General features: G+C 44.5%; 1 protein-coding gene across 1 annotated transcript in view; it reads left to right on the plus strand.

Moving 5' to 3' along the window:
* The first annotated feature begins 776 nt into the window (after positions 1–776).
* CDYL2 (chromodomain Y like 2) overlaps positions 777–20,580 on the plus strand; it is a 176,028-nt gene continuing 156,224 nt past the window's right edge. The window contains exon 1 of the mRNA XM_036274433.1: positions 777–944. Within this exon, the coding sequence (XP_036130326.1) occupies positions 921–944 (24 nt within the window). The 5' untranslated portion in view covers positions 777–920. The remainder of the gene's footprint in view (positions 945–20,580) is intronic.

The following is a 20,580-nucleotide window of genomic DNA, read 5'->3' on the forward strand; positions in this document are numbered from 1 at the left end:
AAAGAGTTTGCAGGGTTGATGGGATGCTTACTGGCCCTCCCTGGCACCTCTAGACGGGCCATTTCTTCCCTCCTTCTGTGGCCTCCACACACCAGCCTGGAAGGAGGGGTTATGCAACCAGGGTCTGGCCATGCCGCCCAGAGGAGCCAGGTCTCTTAGGGAGGCACCCACTCCTTCTCTGGGGTGAGGGGGAGAGGTGAGGACTTGGGACCTGCTGAGCCTCGCTGGGTCCCCTGCCCAGCTACCTGTCACCATAGCCCTCTACCTGTCTCCCCGGCCGCCCCTTCGCAGCCTGGGCCCGGGTTCGTCCGGCGGGTACCTGGCCCGTCACCCCCGGGGGCTCTGCCGACCGCCCCCGGAGCCTGCCCGGGGCAGCGGGGCGGGCCCAAGTGCTCCCCTACTCCGGGACCGGTCCCCCGGGGCGCGGCCGGGCAATCGCCCCCGCCCTCCCCCCGCCCCGGGGGCCGGGCCGGGTTCCCGGGGGGCGGGGACTCGCCCAGTGGCAGCAGCGTCCGGGCCGGCGGCGGGCGCGGGGCGGCTTCCTGCAGGCGGCGCCGGGGCGAGCCGTTGCCCGCTGCAGCCACTGCCGCCGGGTCGCGGGGGCCACGGCGCTCGGGCCGCGTCGGTGCCATCCGGGCGCGCTGCGCGGCCGTCGCTGCTGCCCGCGCTAGTGCCGCCGCCACCGTCGCCGCCGCCGCTGCCGGTTACGCCAGCTCCGCCGCCGCCCGCTCTGATTCTGCGCATAGGCAGCCCCCAAGCCTGTCATTCTGCAAAAACACAGTTTACTCAACACACCACACACACACTCACACACACGCGCGCACACACACGCGCACCCTAGCCCCCTCGCGCACACGCACGGAGGGCGCGAGCGAGCGAGCAGACGCGCACACCCGGCGAGCCAAGTTCCGCAGCCTGGCATGGCTTCTGGGGACCTTTACGAGGTACGGGGACGCGGGGCTCGGGCCGGCCCCAGCCCGCGGGCGGCGGGCGGCGGGCGGCGGGCGGCGGGCGGCGGGGACCGGGCCGGAGCTGGAGCTGGGGCCGGGCGCGAGTTGCCGAGCTCGCAGCGGCGGCGGCCGGAGGGCGGCGGGGGCCGGGCGCGCCTCCCTCCCGCCCGCCCTCCCGCGGCGCCCGCGCCCGCTCCCTCTTTCTCTTTCTCTCGCGCACACACACTCTCTTACTCCATCTACTTTGCGGCCTTGGAGGGGAAGGAGGAAGCCGGGCGGAGCCGGGGCGGGGGAGGTAGCGGTCCCGGGGAGGTGTTTCTCGCCCGACGAGCCGCCTCGAGTGCAGAAAGTACAGGTAAAAGTCGGTGCCGGACGTGCCGGGAATGCCTGGGGCCGCACGGCGGCCGGCGGGGGTGCGGGGCGGGAGGAGCTCGGCCGGGGTGGGCCGGGGGCGCGGGAGAGGAGCCGGGCGGGCGGTGGGAGCGGAGCCCAGCCCGGGCGAGGTGGGGTCCTGTGGGGGAGGTGCGAGGGGGCAGCAAGGTGGGGGTTTGGGAGACACCCGTCAAATCGCTTCCCGGGGCCACCGGGGTACCGCCCCCTCCCCCCACCTGCTGCCCCAGACACCGGCTTGGAAGCCCTCCAGGCTGGGCATGGGGGGCGGCCCTTGCGGCTGTCGTGCTCACTGGGGGCGAAAGGGGGCGCTGCACATGGCCCTCGGTGGAAGGAAGAGAACGTGGAAGTCGGAGGTGGGTGGTAACTCGTTGCTAGAAGACGTGGGATGTGAGCAGTGCTCCCAACACACTGTCACCCTCAGTGGATACCTGTCTCCAGGTACACACTGCTGGTGACCCGCATCGGATACTTTGAAAGCGTCTCATAAGTGTTCAAGGTGTACATTAGTCTGGCATCTTTGAAACGGTAGAGAAATAGCCATGGCCTCTGGGGAGCCAGGTTTTAGCTGGCTCCGGACACAACTGTTCCTGCATTTGGATTCCCCACAAGTGGACAAAACAAGAAACAATCTCCACTCCTTGGGGAGAGTGCCCCCAAAGAGGTGCTGGCCCCCAAGAGAAGGTTCAGGATAAGGGAGCTAAGAAGACCAGCCATCTTCAGCCAGGAGGCGTGCGGATCCTTCAAGGAACCAGCGTCACCGGCCAGCTTGGACCTTGGCTCCCTGAACGCAAATCCGTTAACACTAACCCTGGTTCTCAAGGCTCTTGGTAGAACATTTTGGTACAATTCCGAAAGGGTGGAATTAGCCTTGTGGGTAAGAGACTGCAGGGGTGATTCACCCACAAGAGAATGCAGGGTTGATTCACCTGGGATGAGCTTTTTTTTTTCTCCGGCGCCCTGAACAGTTGAAGTATTTTCAAGACGGTGGGTGTGCGGGCTCGTGTGAGGAGAATGGAGAACACGCAAGGTAGCATCTCGGTGTCCTGTGCCACCAGGGGCTTTTGGGTGATTCTGGACTTGGTGAGGCCCAGTCTCGAACCACTAGCAAGTGGGCTCAGGTGGGATGGATGGATGATCGTAGCACTCATTGAAAGAATGATGCAAGTTGACCTCTACCCCACTGCCTTCCTCGTCCCTCTGCTAATAAGGAAGGTGAAGTTATGTGGAAACCTGGTGAACAACTCTTGTCAGATTGTGGCCAGTGGGTCGCCCCAAAAGCACTTGGGTCTGTTTCAAGATGGCGGTGCAGTTCCTGAAACGGAGAGTGGAACGCAGTAAAAGCGGAGTTTTCACCGAGCTCCCCACAGTATAACCAGCGCTATGAAGGCCCTGGCCAGAAGCAGGTATTATTCCGGGGCAAAACAGATCTCGTTGGGAGTATGGATTTTTCTACCCATTGTTATTGAGTCATTTAAGAGCTGCTGACCCTGCCTGGGTGAAAAGTTGTATCATGAAGGTGTTGAGAGGCCCTATTAGGAGCTGTCAGTATTTATCCATTTAAAGTTAGGAACTTATGAGCCTTCAGGGATAATTTCGTGTTTAGTGTTCATCTGAAACTGTCCTCCTTAACATTGGTAATTATAGTTGCCAGATGAGTCTGTTAAAAGGGGAGTCATCACACTGGCCTTGGAACTATCTCAACACCTCAAGAATTTTTATTGCAGTTCAATAAACAGGACAATAATAATAATTACTTCTGTGACAGTAGGTAATTGTACTAGATGTAAAATAATTTTCCCATGGTTGGTTATTTGCATAGTCATTACTTAAAGGGCTAAATTGAATTACAAGAATATAACCAATGTCAACATTTTTATAGCCTGTGTCTACAATGCATAACATATACTGAGGAAATTAAATTGTCCAAATTTAGCTTTAAAAACAATTAAGAAGTGCTAATTGTACATTAACATGTAGTTCCAACTGTAAAAAATTGTTGTGTGTGTAAAAAATAGCATGTTGATTGAAGGATAACACTTGGAATATTCAGTACATTGATTGACCTTGAAAGAAAAAGAAGAAAACTGATCTAATTCTCAATATTGGTATTACATTAATTAAATATATATTTGAGTGTTTATAAAATGGCTTCTTGCCCTGGCTGGTTTGGCTCAGCGGTTAGAGCATCAGCCTGCAGACCAGAGAGACCCGGGTTCAGTTCCCGTTAAGGGCGCGTCCCTTGGTTGCAGTTTGTCCCCGCCCCAGTTGGGGTCGTACGGGTGGCAACCAGTAGATGTGTCTCTCTCACATCAATGTTTCTCTCTCTCTCTTCCTCCCTCTCTCCTTCCTACTCTATCTGAAGATAAATGCAAAAACTTCCTCTAATGAGGATTAAAAAAAAAAAGAGTTCTTGTAACCTCTGACCAAGAAACTACATTTTGAGTGGGCTAAGAACTATTACATTTGTAATTGATATATTTCACCTGTGTGTCTGTCTATGATATTCTTGACCCATTCTGGTGAAGAAGTGATTTGGATTATAAAGATTCTTTATCTTCTGTTTGGTACTTCAGACAAATTATAAAGCGTAAAACTTCCCCAAATAGATATTAGGCCAGAAAACAAAAAGTTTGTTTATGTAATGATACTCTTCAATCACAATGAAGAAATACAGAATGAAGCTCAGTTTCCAAAATTATGTATCTTGATAGATTGTTCTACTTTGCTTTTCTAATAGCAGAGTTCTCATCATTTGTTGTATTATAGTAATCACTTATAGAAAAGTGATCTTAAATATTGGTTGATCTTAGCATCAGTTATCTGTCTGGATACAAAAGGAAATTCTTTATCCAGGTGCTGTGGTCTACATTCTGCTAAACGTAAGGGTCATCAAGTGGCAGTCTGTGAGCCAGGTCTAGGCTATCTGTCTGTATTTTGCTTTATCTCAAAGGTAAATAAGAAAAATGTATTTGAGTGCCTTTAGATGGAGCATGTGATCTCTAGTTTGTCCTAGTCCCATGCTTGCTATTACCATGTACTCATTTTCCTTCACTCTTACATTACTTACCTGGCTCCAGGAAGCATTAGAGTTCGCAACCCCAGGATTCTAGTCAATCATTTGTTAAGATGTTTGGGTATCAGGAAGACATATTGGAATAAGGAACCCAGTTCTCTTGTCTTGTCCATCTCTGTGTCCCTAACTCCTTGTACACTCAGGTACTTGTTGACTGAGTTAGTAAACAGAAGACTGAATTAAGTATATATAAAGTACATTTGGTGATCTTTGTTATCCTTGCGGTGTTACCCTCTGTTCTCTTTGGTCTCTTAGTGGTGTTAACACTATGCATAGAGGTGGCTGTCAGTTCCTTCTGGAAGGAAGTGAGTGAATCCCTTTCCAGAGAACCACACTGTTATTCATTAGAAGAATTGAATGCATCTAATCTTCAACCATGTGACTTTCCATGTGGCTCTTGAGCAGTATTTTACACCCACTCCCCAGTGGTCAGCTGACTTTGTGGAGGAGGTCTGCACTTGGCAAAAATGTTCAGTAGGAATGCTGTATGTCTATAGACAGAGTCAGCACTGGCCAATTTATGGACATGGACTTGACAGTGATAGTTCCATGTGTGTTTGTCAATGTTCAGTTTATTTCTACTTCCCAAATTCTATCTTAAAAGGATGAAATGTGCCATATGTCTTTTTTTGGGATTGATGCATGCATCAATATTTATTTAATGCATATGTATGTGTGCTTATGTGTATGTTTGTGTGTGTGCGTGTGTGTGTGTGTATACACACATATATAGTAGAAGACACTGCTTTCATTTCATTTCAAATAAAAGAAGTTACAATAATAATAGCATAATTTTACTTTTGTTGAAATACATTTACTTTGGTTAAAAATCGACCCTGCTACTGTGATGACCATAGGCACTTCGGCTATAGTGCTATATGTACACCTTGTTTTTTTTCAAAATCACGCACTAAAAAATATCAGGGCTTACGCCCACACCCACACACACCAAGGATGGAGGCCGACTGTTGAAAACCTATGGAACTTCAGAATAAAAAACAAAAAGAAATCTAATAAAAATACAGTTTGGTTAAATCTCCACCTGGTTGGTGTTTGGCCTTCACAGGTTAGTCCATCCCTTACAGCTTTATCAGGCTTGTGCTTCCTTCCTTCCTCTGCAGATGGCAGAGGGCATTTGCATCTAATAGAGACCATGTCATCAAAATTAAGTCAGGCCCTGGGTGTAGCCCTCTTCATTCATCCTTATAGGTCTTTTGAGCTTCAACCCCTGCACCAAGAGATCCCTGGTTTGATTTGGTCAGGGCACATGCCCAGGTTGTGGACCCAACCCCCAGTGTGGGGTATCCAGGAGGCGGCCAGTCAGTGTTCTCTCTCATTGATGTTTCTCTCTCTCGCTCCCTCTCCCTTCCTTTCTCTCTAAAATCAATAAAGAAAAATTATTGAAAAAATTAAAATTCTAAAAGAAAATTATTTTTTAGCTATAGTTAACGTACAATATATTAGTTTCAGGCATACAACATAGTGATTAGCCATTTGATTTTTTTCTATTTTCATTTTTTTCAATCCTCACCCAAGGATATTTTTACATTTACCTTTCAGACAGAAAGACAAGGTAGAAAGCATAGTGGTTTCTGAAGCCAGGATCAGTCAATACTCACATCAAAAGAAGGCCCTTGCATGCATTTCCAGCTTTGTTCTAAGGTCTTCATACATCATTGTTTCTCTTTCCTTGTGAGAGCACTTTACTATGATTGCTTCAAAATATCAACAAACGGGGAAAAATCACATAAGAATCAACATAACTGACTCCTTATACTGACATTATTCTCCTATTTACCAATCATGTCTAAGGTAATTCCTGCCAAAAAAACACATGTAGTAGCAGAATAGTGATATAACTGCTTGAATCTCTGTACCAGTTTTTGAAAAGGCAGATATCTTCAATGAAAATATATCGATTGAGTTATATCAATGTCTTGGCACATAGTGGGCACCTGATGAATATCAAATAGATATATAATTCTCCCACCTTTTGAAAGTTATTTAAAGTTATTCCCTCTGGGTAGACATCAGCTTATTTTCTTTTTTTTTTTTATCCTCACCCGAGGACATTTTTCCATTTTTTCTTCAGGTAGAGTGGGAGGGAGAGAGAGGAACAGAGAGAGAGAGAAACATCGATGTGAAAGGGACACATCGCGTGGCTGCCACCCGCACGACCAACCAGGGCCGGGGACAAACTGCAACCGAGGTACATGCCCTTAGCGGGAACCGAACTCGGGCCTCTCAGGACCGCAGGCCGAAGCTCCAACCGCTGAGCCAAACCGGCCAGGGCTCAGCTTATTTTCAAGTAGACTTTTATGTCAAGTCATTCCTCATTGCATATATCATTCCTTCAGAGGCTTAAACTATCCTTGAAAGAAGCTTGTGTGGCTCCTTGCAGCCTAACCAATGGCTAAGGATTGGTTTAGGTATTGTAATTATTGAAGATCTTAGGTATTGGAGACATATATTTAGATTCCAAAGATATGGGTCATTCTGCATCTCTTGCATGGTGAAGAGTGGTATAGATGTGGTTGAATTCATAGCACCATCACAATTTTTTCTCATTACTAGAATACCACATATATGCCAAGCACTGGAGAAATGGTGATACTGTGCTCTCAATGAGCCTATGGTTTAGTGGGAGACAGAATTAAGAAGGGAAATTTATAGTGGGGAAAGTGTTGGTATAGGGGGAGATGGGGTTTTCTAGAAGCATGGGAGGATCCAGCCTTGAGGGAATGAGAGGTTTCCCAGAGGAGGTGATGGCTATTGAGGAGTTTAAATTAGGAAATGAGCATTGTCAGATTTGCAAGACTTATTGAGAATATTTATTATCTTTTCTGTTTTTGAAAGTAATTTGTTAATTGCTGTATCTTTAAAAAAATATAAGCATAAAGAAAAAATGAAAATGATAATACCTAAAATAACTATTGTTATGTATTTGCACATAGTTAATGTTCAATAAATACTAAAATGTTAACTTGAAATCTTAAGTTATTGTCTTCTATACGTATTTATGTAATTAAAAAAAACAAGTTGGAACTTAGGGTACATACTGTTTTATAACCCATTTTCTCCTTATAAAAAATAAATAAGTAAATAAGTAAAGTGAACATTTTCTTATATCCTAAAATAATATTCTGTGTCATAATTTTTTTTGTTTTAATCCTCACCCGAGGACATTTTTGCATTTATCTTCAGATAGTGTGGAAGGGAGAGAGGGAGGAAGAGAGAGAGAAACATCGATGTGAGAGAGACACATCAACTGGTTGCCACTCCCACGACTCCCAACAGGGTCCAGGGACGAACTGCAACCAAAGTACGTGCCCTTAGCAGGAACCGAATCTGGGACTCTCTGGTCTGTGGGCCGATGCTCTAACCACTGAACCAAACCAGCCAGGGCTGTATCATAATTTTTAATAAAAGTTTTTAATTTCACTTGAATAGATGCACTATTTTTGTTTATAATCCTCTGTTGTTGGAAATCTAGATTGTTTCCATTTGTAAACCATTATAAATATTGCTGTCACTGACCTCCATGAACATAATTATTTGTATGCATATCTTGTTATTTTCCTCAGTATAAACTCAGAGAAGTGTAATTACTAGTTTGAAGAATGTGAACTTTTTTTTTTAATCCTTACCCAAGGACATTTGTCCATTTTTTGTTCAGATAGAGTGGGAGGGAGAGAGAGGAAGAGAGAGAGAAACATTGATGTGAAAGGGATATGAGTGGCTGCCACCCACATGACCAACCAAGGCGGGGACAAACTGCAGTGGAGGTACGCTCCCTTAGCGGGAACTGAACCCTGGGTCTCTCTGGACTGCAGGCCAACGCTCTAACCACTGAGCAAAACCGGCCAGGGCATGAATGTGAACATTTTTAACACTATTGATACACAATCTCAAATTGACCATCAGAAATGGACAATGGATTAGACTGAAGGAAGACTAGAAGTAGGATGACCAGTTAATGTGCTGTTTCAGTAATTGAAACAAGTAGTGTTGGTGACTTGAACTAGTAGTGGAGTAGTAGTGGAGATGGAAAGACATGAATAGAATTGAAAGATTTAAAAAGAATTGACACAATTTGGTATATCAGTCAGGATTATGTTTAGATGCATATACTAGAAAATATACAGTAGCTTAAACAGGGTTTTTAAAAAAATGTGAATTGAAATAACATGGAGGTAGGCAGTTCAAGGTTGGTATTATTCTCTATGAAGTTCTAAGGGTACCAGGCTCCCTCTGTCTCTTTCGTCTTCAACTGTGGCTTCTGTCCTCAAGGCCACTCCTTGGTCCAAGATGGCCATGGAGCCATAGCCATCCTTTTTGTAAGAGGAAAGAAGAATCAGGAAGGAGGGAAGGGCAAAAGTTGAGTCATCCTGTATATACACCTACCTAGAAGTTCCATACAATACTACTTTTGGCTTGTGGGCCTGAACCTAATTATGTGGTCATCTAGCTGCAAAGGAGGCTGGAAAATGTGATTTTCAGCTGCATTCTCCCCTCTCCCTTTCAAATAAAGCCTTGTTGACAGTATGTAGGGACTGGTTTCTATTTTAGTTCATTAGGTGTATGGTGGGACCAGTCATGGAGATAGAGAACCTAGGATGAAGCACCAACTGGCAGTGGGGGCAGTGGAAAGGACAGTGAATTCAGAGTGTTTGTGGGAAATCCAGGTATAGATGTCCATAGTGGTAGGTCATGTGAGTCTGAAGCTTAGAAGCAGTAGTTGGCATGGAGATAGAGGCTGGGAATCATTTGTGTACAGATTATAATAATAGCTAAATGACAGTGTATAAACATGAGGAGGGTCCAATGATGGAACACTGGAGAAAATGGACATTTAAGGGATGGAAGAAGAAAAAGATCAGATATACAAGGGCTAACAAGAGAGGTAGAAGGAAAAACGAGTTTTTGTTGTCATGGAAGGCAGTGGAAAGTTACATTTCAAGAAAGAATGGTCAATAACCAGTGTCCTTTGGCTTTCATAACCAGTAAGTCATTGGTAACCTGGAGTAGAATCTATTCCGTACAGTGCGTTGGCAGGTGGGGGAGGACTTCATTGTAGTGTGATGGTGACTGGGGGGTGTGTGGGGAATGTGGATGTAGAGACTTATATGGGTAACACTTAAGAATCTTGGGTGTGATAGCAAGTCAAGTATGAATGTGATATTCAGGGGTTGAGTGGGAGATTGGATTAGCCATCTCTATTCTCCTACTTCTACACACGCTCTGCTACTTTATATGACTTGGATAATAAAATATTGTAGTATATGTAGACTTTGGGTTATTGGACCTATATTCTTAGAAGAAGTAATTTTTCATAAACCCTATAAATTCCTCTCTCACTGACCTATGACAGTGGGGTCTGGTGTTTTCAGTGCTTTTACCTGGAGAAAAAAGTAGAACATGTATAATGTAGTCATACAGAATCTTTCTAAATAAAATTTGTTCAAGGAAAAGACCTTAATTAGTTAAGGACAAGAAGATAAAGTTCTCCATTAAGCAGAGAGGTAGAGTGGATAGAACACTGCTAATAAATAATGTGATGGTTGCCTGGCCAGTGTGGCTCAGTGGTTGAGGATCGACCTATGCACCAAGAGGTGACCGGTTCGATTCCCAGTCAGGGCACATACCCAGGTTGTGGGCTCAATCCCCAGTGGGGCATGCAGGAGGTGGCCAATCAATGTTCTCTCTCATTGATATTTCTATCTCTCCCTTCCTCTCTCTCTAAAATCAATAAAGAAAAAAAAAATAATGTGGTCAGTTTTATGTGTCATCTTGGCTCCAGTCCTCAGCTATTCATTCAAACACTAATCCAGGTGTTGTTGTAAAGGTATTGTGATTAAAGTCCATAATCAGTTGACTTTAACTAAGGGAGATTATCCTAGATTATCTCCGTGGATCTGATTCAAACAGTTGAAAAGCCGTAAGAGTAGAACTGAGTCTTCCCTGAAGAAGAAATGCCATCTGTGGACAGCAGCTTCAGCCTGGAAGAGTTCCAGCTTGCCCTTTCTAATGGCTTGCCCTGTGAACTTCTGGACTTGCCTAGCCAGCCCCACAACCATGTAAGCCAATTCCTTGTAATAAATTAATGTAAATAGTCTAGTGGTTCTGCTTCTCTGAATGAATCCTAATCGATACAGAGTTCCCATCCACACTCCTCCATTTGATAACATTGTGTGGCCAGATAATTCTTTTCATCCTTTTGAACCTTGGTGTCCTCTGCTGTAAAATGAGATCTCTTCTGTTTTTGAAAACTATGCTGATTGAGTGTGTTACTTCTTCAGTAAACACCCTACTGGTCAGTAGCTGTCATCATCTTGTTTGTATGCATGTGTGAAGAGGGGCAAGCTTAGAGCTCCAGGAACCCTGCCTGGCCTTGGAGTCACGCCAGAGTTGTTCTGGCAGGGCCATGTTCGGGATGGCAGGCACACGTGGTGCTGGACCTGTAGGGCAGCCCTCTCCTGGGACTGAAATTGACCCGTCTTGAGTCAGCCATTGGCCCTGGTAGTTGAGAGAATGATGAAGAGTAGCTCCTCTTGGTCCCGACACACCCCTTCTTGTCCCTTCTTTCCGAGCATTGTCCCCTTCTGACGTTGCCCAGTTAGCCTTAGCCAGTGGATAGAAGTTGCGGCTTCCAAAGGTTACATAACTCCAGGGAAAGGCCCACCAGTTGATCATGACTTATAATAAGACAGGTTCCCGAGAAGCCTTGGAGGGCCATTAGTTTGCCATTGTATACCCTGCTTTCTCTTATTATAAAGGACACTGCTCCCAGTGTTCCCCTTCGATTCCAGTCACCCCATCTCTGCCGGAATCCCCAGCACTGCCCCCTCACCACATTGCTTTGCAAATGACACAGAAGGGTGTCAGCATGGAGACTTCTGGGACACATCGGTGGGACTGGGCCACACTTGGCCATGCCAGGAATTCCCCTGCCAAAGGTCACCACCATATTCTCAGATTCTCACTGAGGGAATTTTTCTCTTTGATTTTCATTTCTTTGTCTTCTAGTCCAATGTTTCAAAAATCATTTCTCAATGGGTCTTCCTACCAAACCATGGATTTTATATAAATGCTGGATTTTATTTTATGTAAAAATAGTGATTTGTTCAATAAACCATCAATCAAATATTTATTGTTCGTCAGCTCTGTACCTGGAACTATGCTAGGTGTTGGGGCTGTAGCCATGACTGTCTTTTCAACTGTTGTTAAGAATGTGATAATGAAAAAACCTAACACCCACATGTGGTTATAGACCACATTTTTTAACACATCGGAGTGTTCAGTGTGTTAAAAGGGACAGCCAGGTCAACTCTTTTTCTGTAAGCAGACTTCACAATACAGCTTTTCCTGCTGTGTCTGGACATATACTTAAACTTATAGTATATGCACTGTTTTAGCAATGTTGTAGGTCTGCAGTGCTTACAAAAAATTCAGGCCCATTCACATCTCCTCACACAAAACTATACAAGCAAACCCGAATTACAGCACAATGCACCCCACTCTAATTAAAAACGACTCAAAGTTCAGGTGGTGGTGGTTGGTTGGTGAATATTCTAGACATGGTGTAATATTGTGTGTTAGTGACTGAATGTCTCACACCTTGTCTCCTTATATGGTACAAAATGTAGTGTTGGGGCTTGCTGAGAGCTCCAGGTCCTTCTGCCCCGACTTTTAAGTTTGAGAGAAGGAATGCGAGCAGTTGTTATAGGTCAGAGGTTCAATCACGAAACAAACATTTCCTGCATCTCTTCTTTGAGACTTCAGGATCAGTTAGGATGCAGAATGCCCAGAGATTGCAGGACAGGATCACCAACCCAAACCTGCTACCACTTACAACCACGTTTCAGAGCAAATCAAAGATCGTTTTCTTATTTGAAAACTAACCAAAGGCAGGTATAAATTGCCCAAGCTCTTCTAGGAAGACAGCTAACATCCTCGGGCCGCATTAAAAAAATGTTGCTATTGCCCTGGCCGGTTTGGCTCAGCGGCTGGAGCGTCGGCCTGTGGTACAGAGAGACCCGGGTTCGGTTCCCGCTAAGGGCACGTACCTCGGTTGCAGTTTGTCCCCGGCCCTGGTTGGTCGTGCGGGTGGCAGCCACTCGATGTGTCCCTTCACATCGATGTTTCTCTCTTCCTCTCTCTCCCTCCCGCTCTATCTGAACAAAAAATGGAAAAATGTCCTCGGGTGAGGATAAAAAAAAAAAAATTTGCTATTAGTCAAAATAGGCTTTACTGTGCTCCTGAGTTAACTCGGCGATGAGAATGTGTCATAAGTTAAACTTACAAAAGACACCTGCAATAAGAAATTACTACATGCATCTGAGTTTATGTGTTAGGTTTCCTGGAAACATTTTGGTTGGGGAAAGGCTGGCATTGCTGAGTTGCAGCATTTTCTGCTAGACTTAAGCTCTGTGAGGGCAGGGACCATGTCTGCGTTATTCATGATGACATTCCCAAATTGTGGCACTTGGCTGGGCACAGAGTAGCCTTTTTTTTTTTTTTTTGATAGAGTGGGAAGGAGAGAGAGGGGGGGAGAGAGAGAGAGAGAGAGAGAGAGAGAGAGAGAGAGAGAGAGAGAGAAACATCTACGTGAAAGGGACACACCGAGTGGCTGCCTCCCACACGACCCAACCAGGGCCGGGGACAAAGTGCAACCGAGGTACATGCCCTTAGCGGGAACAGAACCCGGGTTTCTGTGGACCGCAGGCCAATGCTCTAACCACTGAGCAAAACTGGCCAGGGCCAGAGTAGCCTTTTAACAAATATCTGTTGAGTGAGTCACTGCAAACATTCAAGCCTCTGCTTCCAGGCCACCTTGGTTTTCTCTTGAGTGAACTTCCTTTACTGCCTTGTGTTTGGTGTTATTCTCTCCCTTTTCTAAGGGGATTCCTTCAGATTGTCCTTGAACTTCAAGTTTCATTTTGCCTTCTACCAGATCTTGTATAGATTTATGAGGTAATAAAAGTCCCTTAAAGTGAATTGAAACACTCAAGCCATTGTCCCTCATCACGGGTGATGACTAGATGGAGAGTAGCCAATCTCTGTGAAGCCCTGCACACGACAGAGTCCCTTTCACACCGACACACTCAAAGACTGCCTCTGCATTGGCAACTCTGCCTCTCTAGCCTCAGTGGCTTGGCCCACTTTGATGTATACCACTCATTTTATGTTGGGCTGCCTGGAAATGGACTCAAATGAAGAATTGTATCCAGAGAATGTTCTTGAAGGATACACCTATAAGGGAGTGAGAAGAGCAGGATTGGACAGATGGTGAAGCTGACCTGCAGTGAGGTCTCAGCTGATCCTATGGGCAGCTCTGAAGCTGGAATGGCTCTTCAGAAATGTCCCAGATCGAGGCAAGGGAACTGGGCCCTCCTATCTTGTACCAGTCAGCCATTGTGGTAGACAGCCCATGGGAAGGAGCATATTCTTGGGCAGGGATGGTTCCTGTAATGAAGGACAGTTCCCTTTGAGGGACACATCTGTGAGTCTTGAGCAGTAGAATAATTATAGAAGCTGAGGGGATGGGCACATGGACCCTGAAGGGGAACTAGGTGGAGTGTCAGATTATCAACTATGTCATCCATTCTTGCCATTCACCGATCGGTGAGTCTCTCTACTCTGGATCCCCCAGCATATACCCATGTCACTTTGGTTATATTTTAGGTAATTGGTGCCTTCTTTGAAGGCAACATTTGTCATTTAACAGCTTCCTGGGTCATCCTGGGTCTTGAGTACAGACAGACTGACCATGTGTTAGGGTTGTGTTTATGATTCCCTTGTTTCCCCTGTAACACAGGACCACCTGCAGGGGAATATTTCAGAGACTGTCATTTATGTTGGGTACCTGCCCCTTATTCTTTGAAAATTAAAAAAAAATTTTTTTCATTAATTTTTCAGTGAAAGTTAACATTCAATATTAGTTTCAAGTGTATAACATAGTGGTTAGACAGTTATGTAACTTACAAAGTGACCCCATGACAGATCTTGCATCCATCTGACCTGCCCCTTAATCCGGAGACATTTCCCCCAACTGGTTCTTCTGTTCCTCAGTTGCCTTTGTGCCCATATCTTCTGTTGCCTGTGCCTTGAACTTTGGAGTTTCTTGTGGTTTGACCCAGGGTTCTTCTGTTCTCTCCTTGTGCTACAGTGACTGTCTGGATGATTCCCAAGACTCTGACACTTGTCTGGATTAAACATTCTTTTAAAACATGCTCTTGTTGACTTTCTAGAGAGAGAGGAAGGGAGAGAGGTAGAAACATCGATGTGAGAGAGAAACACTGACCGGCTGCCTCCTGCATGCCCCCTACTGGGGATTGAACACAACCAACCAGGACCTCTCAGTCCATGGGACAACAACACTCAATCCACTAAGCCACACTGGCCGGGCAACTTGTCTGGATTTTTATCCTGAGCTCTAGAGCTATCCATCTAACTCCAGTTGGGCTCTATAAAACTCAAAATATCCAAAGTGAACTCTGGATCTTCCTGTGTAAAACTTGCTTTTCCTTCTAGGTTCCTACCTAGTCATTCCCCCATCCACCTGTTCCTTAGCTAGAATATGGTCTCCTTTTTGGCCCAGATACCATGTATGTTGAATCAGCATCCTGCACATTTCTGGAACCATCTTTTCTCTTCACATTCACTCTCACCACTTGAATTTAAGAACTAGCTCCCGTTGTTTGGGTCCCTCCAACACTTCTCAGCTGATATCTCTGCATTGAGTCCATCCCTCCCCCCACCCCATAATGTGCTCACAGGGCTCTTTCTAAAACCCCTATTTTATCACGTCTCTTCCCTGATGAAATACTTCTAAGTGATTTAGGTGTTTTGTGATTTGACCCCTTCTCACCTCCTATTAAGTGTTCCACTTAGCATATGGTCCATTCAGGGAGATCTGCCCTGAGTTCCTTGTGCTCCATGTTCTCTATTTTAATCACACCCTTTGGAATGACTGACACACTCTCCATTATCTGCCTCTGCTGCATTTTTGCTTGATTAATTTCTACTCATCCTTTAATGTGTCTCTTTGTAAAACTTTTCTGACTTGTCAAGGGTTTTCTTTGGGCTCCAATAGAGCCCTGTTCTTTCATGATAGCACCCACATATGTTGTAATTTATTATCTCATTTTCTAAATCTCCCACTGGATTGTAAGTTTTGTGAGGGCAGTGATTCTCTGTGTCTTGTTCCATCTTTAGCACCTAGCACAGTGCAAGATTCCAAAAACAGTCTGTTGAATGAAAAAAATGAATATATTCAGGTTGAAATGATCTTCAGCATCTTTACAAACTGTTTGGTATGAAGCTTAAAGGCATTTTCGATATTTCAGTTTTCCTAAGGGCTTATAATTCTGGAGTCTACTTTCTATGTCTTTACTGATGAATTAATCAGTGGAATTGGTTTCCTATAAGCAAAACTCATTGATGGCACCCAGCTTTGTGTTATCAGCAAAGCTAATGCAGTTTTGTATTGAGAACATTGCTGAAGCTTGGAGTTGGATGAGAGTTTTGAAGTCATCTTTTTAGTCTTCACTAACATCTCCAACAAGTGATCAAGGGTGTTGACCTCTTCTCAACACGAAAAAACAAACAATCCAATTGAAACATGGACAGATACACTTCTCCAAAGTGGATATACAGATGGCCCATAGACATATGAAAAGATGCTGAGCGTCACTAATCCTCAGAGAAATGAAAATTAAAACCACCATGAGATACTACCTCACACCTGTCAGAATGGCTATCAATAAATCAACAAACAACAAATGTTGGCGAGAATGTGAAGAAAAGGGGACCCCTCGTGCACTGTTGGTGGGAATGCAGATTGGTGCAGCCACTGTGCAAAGTAGTATGGAGTTACCTCAAAAAATTAAAAATGGAACTGCCTTATGACCTAGTGATTCCACTTCTGGGGATATATCCAAAGAAGTACAAGACACTAATTCAAAAGAATATATACACCCCTATGTTCATTGCAGCATTATTTACAATAGCCAGGATTTGGAAGCAGCCCAACTGTCCATCAGTAGATAAGTGGATTAAAAAGCTGTGGTACATTTATTTACACAATAGAACACTACTTGGCTGTAAAAAAGAAGGAAATCTTACCCTTTGCGACAGCATAGATGGACCAGGAGAGTATTATGCTAAGTGATATAAGCCAGTCAGAGAAAGACAAAAGTACTATATGATCTAATAAACAAAATGAACTAACAAGCAAAATAGTGATAGACTTATAGCTAGAGAGCAGGATGATAACTGTTGGGGGTGTGGAGGGATTGAGCGAAAAAGAGAAAAAACTCATGGACACAGACAACAGTGTGGTGATTGCTGTGGGGAGGAAGTGGGGGGTGTATAGGAGGGTATAGGGGGCTAAATGGAGAGGAAGGAGACTTGACTTGGGCTGGTGAACACACAATAAAGTGTACACATGATGTGTTGCAGAATTGTGCACCTGAAATCTATAATTTTTTTTACCCAGTGTCACCCCAATAAAGTCAATAAAAAGGAAAAAATAAAGCTAAAGAAATGCATTAGCTTCTTTTACTCTATTAAAGGATACAAATGCTGGCTGTTTGCCTTCACCTAAGTCATGCATGAGACAGAGTCAACATCTTCCTGGACTGGAGTTGCCTTGAAAATCTTGACGTCATTATTGCTTTCTTATGCAAGACTTAGTAAAGGAGGTCAATGAGGCTCAGCACAGCCGTCAGTCTTGTTTAATTCTCTTGTTGATGAACAATGGGGTCAGGACCTGCCTCAGCTGACTGACATCACAGCCCTTGACATTATGGAGAGCACTCAATATCTTAACTTTTCCTGGAAATCCAAACTCATTTAAGAACTGTTAGAAGTCAGATCAAGTACTGGAATCCAAAGCACCTGTTGCAATAAAAAATGAAGGGGTGAACATTTTTGTGTCTTGATATTTACATTGCTATATTTGCTTGTCTGTGTTGCCACCTAAAACCACATTCACTTTGAAGAATATGATACACATGCAGACCTGTGATACAACTTTGTTAAGGGTCTTAACCAAATGTCTGCCTTTGGGATGCAAAAACATATGGACTTTCTTCCAGTTATAGACCTAATTTTATCTCTGAGTTGACGCATATTTTGGTACTATGTAGAAAGTCATAGATTGCTTTCTCACCTTGGTTATAAAACATGGCAGAGATGGCAAAGTGTTTGATATGTTGAGGCACTTCTATGTTTTATTATCCCCCACCGCCCACTCTTGTGTGGCCATGTCTATGGCATTGACTTTTGGGGAAGCTGATGCAAATCCCATCAGATTTTGACTTAATAAATTGGTATCTCTCTTGAAGAAGTCTAATCTCTTAATTCTGGTTGATGAACAAAGTGATTATTATTTATTATTATTTTTTGGTACGTGCCCCTAGCAGGAACCGAACCCAGGGCTCTCTAGTCCACAGGCCGATGTTCCAACCGCTGAGCCAAACTGGCCAGGGCAACAAAGTGATTATTGAAGTGCAACTTGCTATGATTCGTGTATACAATAATCTTAACAATATTAGGAAAAACAGTAATGGTAGCACTTAGTGCGTGTTTATTGTGTGCCAGACACTGTCTAAATTCCTCACGAGCATGATCTCATTTAGTTCTTCCTGCGGGATGGGTACTAGTCTTATCCCCATTTTATGATTCAGGAGCTGAAGCTCACAGCTACTGGATGGTAGAAACAAGACTTAAACTGGGCCGTCTGAAGCAGAACTAGCCACCTTTCCCTTCAAACTTCCCTCCTTTTGTGGCTAGGTGGTGCTTCTACCTTCACATGCTCTTGCACCTGTGCCTTACACCAAATCCCAGGTATAGGTCAGCGAGGGTTGCACTAAGAACAAGAAAAGGAACAAGGAAATCTTCCTGCTTCTCCATGCTGATAGCATGGAAACACAGATGTGTATGTCGTATCATTCAAGGGAGGGATGACAAAGGCCAGTCTGCAAGTTGGTTTGTGAAGGCGTGCCTGTGAAATGGGTTAATTGGGATGGGACATCCTCCCTTGGAGTCTGTCGGAGTAGATGTTTGTCAACACTGCTTTAAGCCACACTGTTTTAGAAATAGTGACAACTCTGACCACTAGTGATTGCCACGGAGGAGCCATGGTGTTGGTTTATCTTTTTAAAACATACATGTTTTTATCGATTTTAGAGAAAGAGGAAGGGAGAGAGAGAGAGAAATATCCATATGAGAGAGCAACATAGATCAGCTGCTTCCTGCACGCCCCCTACTAAGGATTGAGTTAGAAACCCGGGCATATGCCATGGTTACAAATCGAACCAGTGACCCTTTGGTGCATGGGACAACCATCAACAGACTGAGCCACATTGGCCAGGGCAAGGGGTTTTGGTGTTGGTGACCTTTACTCAGGCTTTAGTGTTGAGGAGAACACTGGTTTTGAGCCTCAGTTTATTTTTCCATGTGCTTTCCCCGTCCCCGTTTGGTTGGTATGGTGTTTGTATCCCTTTGTGGTTGGAATTGGCAGGATAGTGCTTTTGAAACTCTTCTTTACTACCATATACTTTACCTGGTGGGCAATGGTGCCTTATATAGATTTGTGCTCAGAACAGCTAGGCTTCCCATTGGTGAGGCAAATGATCCCAGATTCTATCAAATGGGTCTGCTCACTTGGCTTTAAAAAAAATTATTGGCACAGCGTACACATTATTGATATTTACTAAAATCAAGAAAAAATATACAAATAAGTAGAAGTATTTATACTAATACTTAAAGAACCAGCCAGTGATATGTAACATGATTTTTTCACCATCTACATGACAGTTTATTAGTGTATTTTTCTGTATGAAACTCAGCTTGAATAGAGAGGAAAACAGAGATATGAGATAATTCAAATACATACCTAAACAGACATGATTTATTTTTTTCCTAGGCATTTTCCATTGACTTGTCCAGATGGCCTGACATTTATATTGATTTTAGCAGTCTTAGAGGTTGGAATATCTTAGATGTCACCTAGTCTAATTTCTCACCCAGCACATCCTTCGCGTATGATCACCTACCCCCCTGGGAAACTTTCCAAGGAAATAGGGTGCTCTGTCTTGAAGGGCAGCCTCTTTTATTTTGGTGTATGGTGCTAGCTGTTGGAAAATGCTTTGTGAACCAAAGTCTGCCTTCTTGAACAATTCCTGTCTGCCAGTGAGTGCAATAAATTCAGTCACCGAGAACTATCAGTTTCAGTTCCTAGGAAGCACCGTGTCCCCTACTGCCAGCCGAGTCCATGCTATTTCTTTCTCCTTCTGGAAGAAACAGTAGCCTCTGAACTAGACTCCCCAACATTTCCTCTTTGCCACCTTCTGTTCTCATACCATAGCTAAAGAGATTGTGAAAAGGTAATTCTGAACATATCACTCTTCTTTTCAAAGTCTTCATTGGCCTCCCATCGCTCTTGGGCAAATGTCCTAAATACTTAGCATGACCTACACCTGCCTGCCTTTCCAGATCAGCTAAGACCATGCTCCCTTGTCTTCTCTGGGTACCACACTCACTGCCTCTTTTCAGTTCATTCAAACATCCTCTGCCCCAGGACCTTTCTTCATGCTGTTTCTTGTGTCTGATGGCTCCTGGACCGGCCTGGTCTGGTCTTCCCTCACTTTTCAGCTCTAAAGGTGATTCACCAAGGGTTTCTCCCTTGACCCCAGACCAGGGTAGACATCCCTGTCACGTATTCTCTGAGAATCCTGTGTACATCCTTCCCAGCATTGGTGCTTGTAATCGGTCTGTTATTTTGGTTCTTACTCAAGGACTGTCTTCTGGACGTCATGCTCACGTCTGGTTCAGTGATATCTCCAGCACCTAGGGCCTAAGAGGTGTTTGTGAAAGTCTTTCAAGTATTCCAGAAAGTTCTGAGTTATTAGAAATGATGACTGTTTTCTTCTCCATCCTTATCTTTCCCCTTACCCTGCTCTTATCAGATGTTTCCCAATTCTTTACCTTCCTGGTTGTTGTTTCATGGATATCTCTAATCTGTTTAGTGCCTTACTTTAAAAAAAAATCTTCACCGGAGGATATTTTTCCATTTATCTTTAGATAGAGGGGGAGGGTGAAAGGGAGGGAGAGAGAGAGAGAGACAGTCAGAGAGAGACACAGAAAGAGACATTGATG

The sequence above is a fragment of the Molossus molossus genome, unplaced genomic scaffold, assembly GCF_014108415.1.
Source record: "Molossus molossus isolate mMolMol1 unplaced genomic scaffold, mMolMol1.p scaffold_m16_p_21, whole genome shotgun sequence".
Taxonomy (NCBI): domain Eukaryota; kingdom Metazoa; phylum Chordata; class Mammalia; order Chiroptera; family Molossidae; genus Molossus; species Molossus molossus.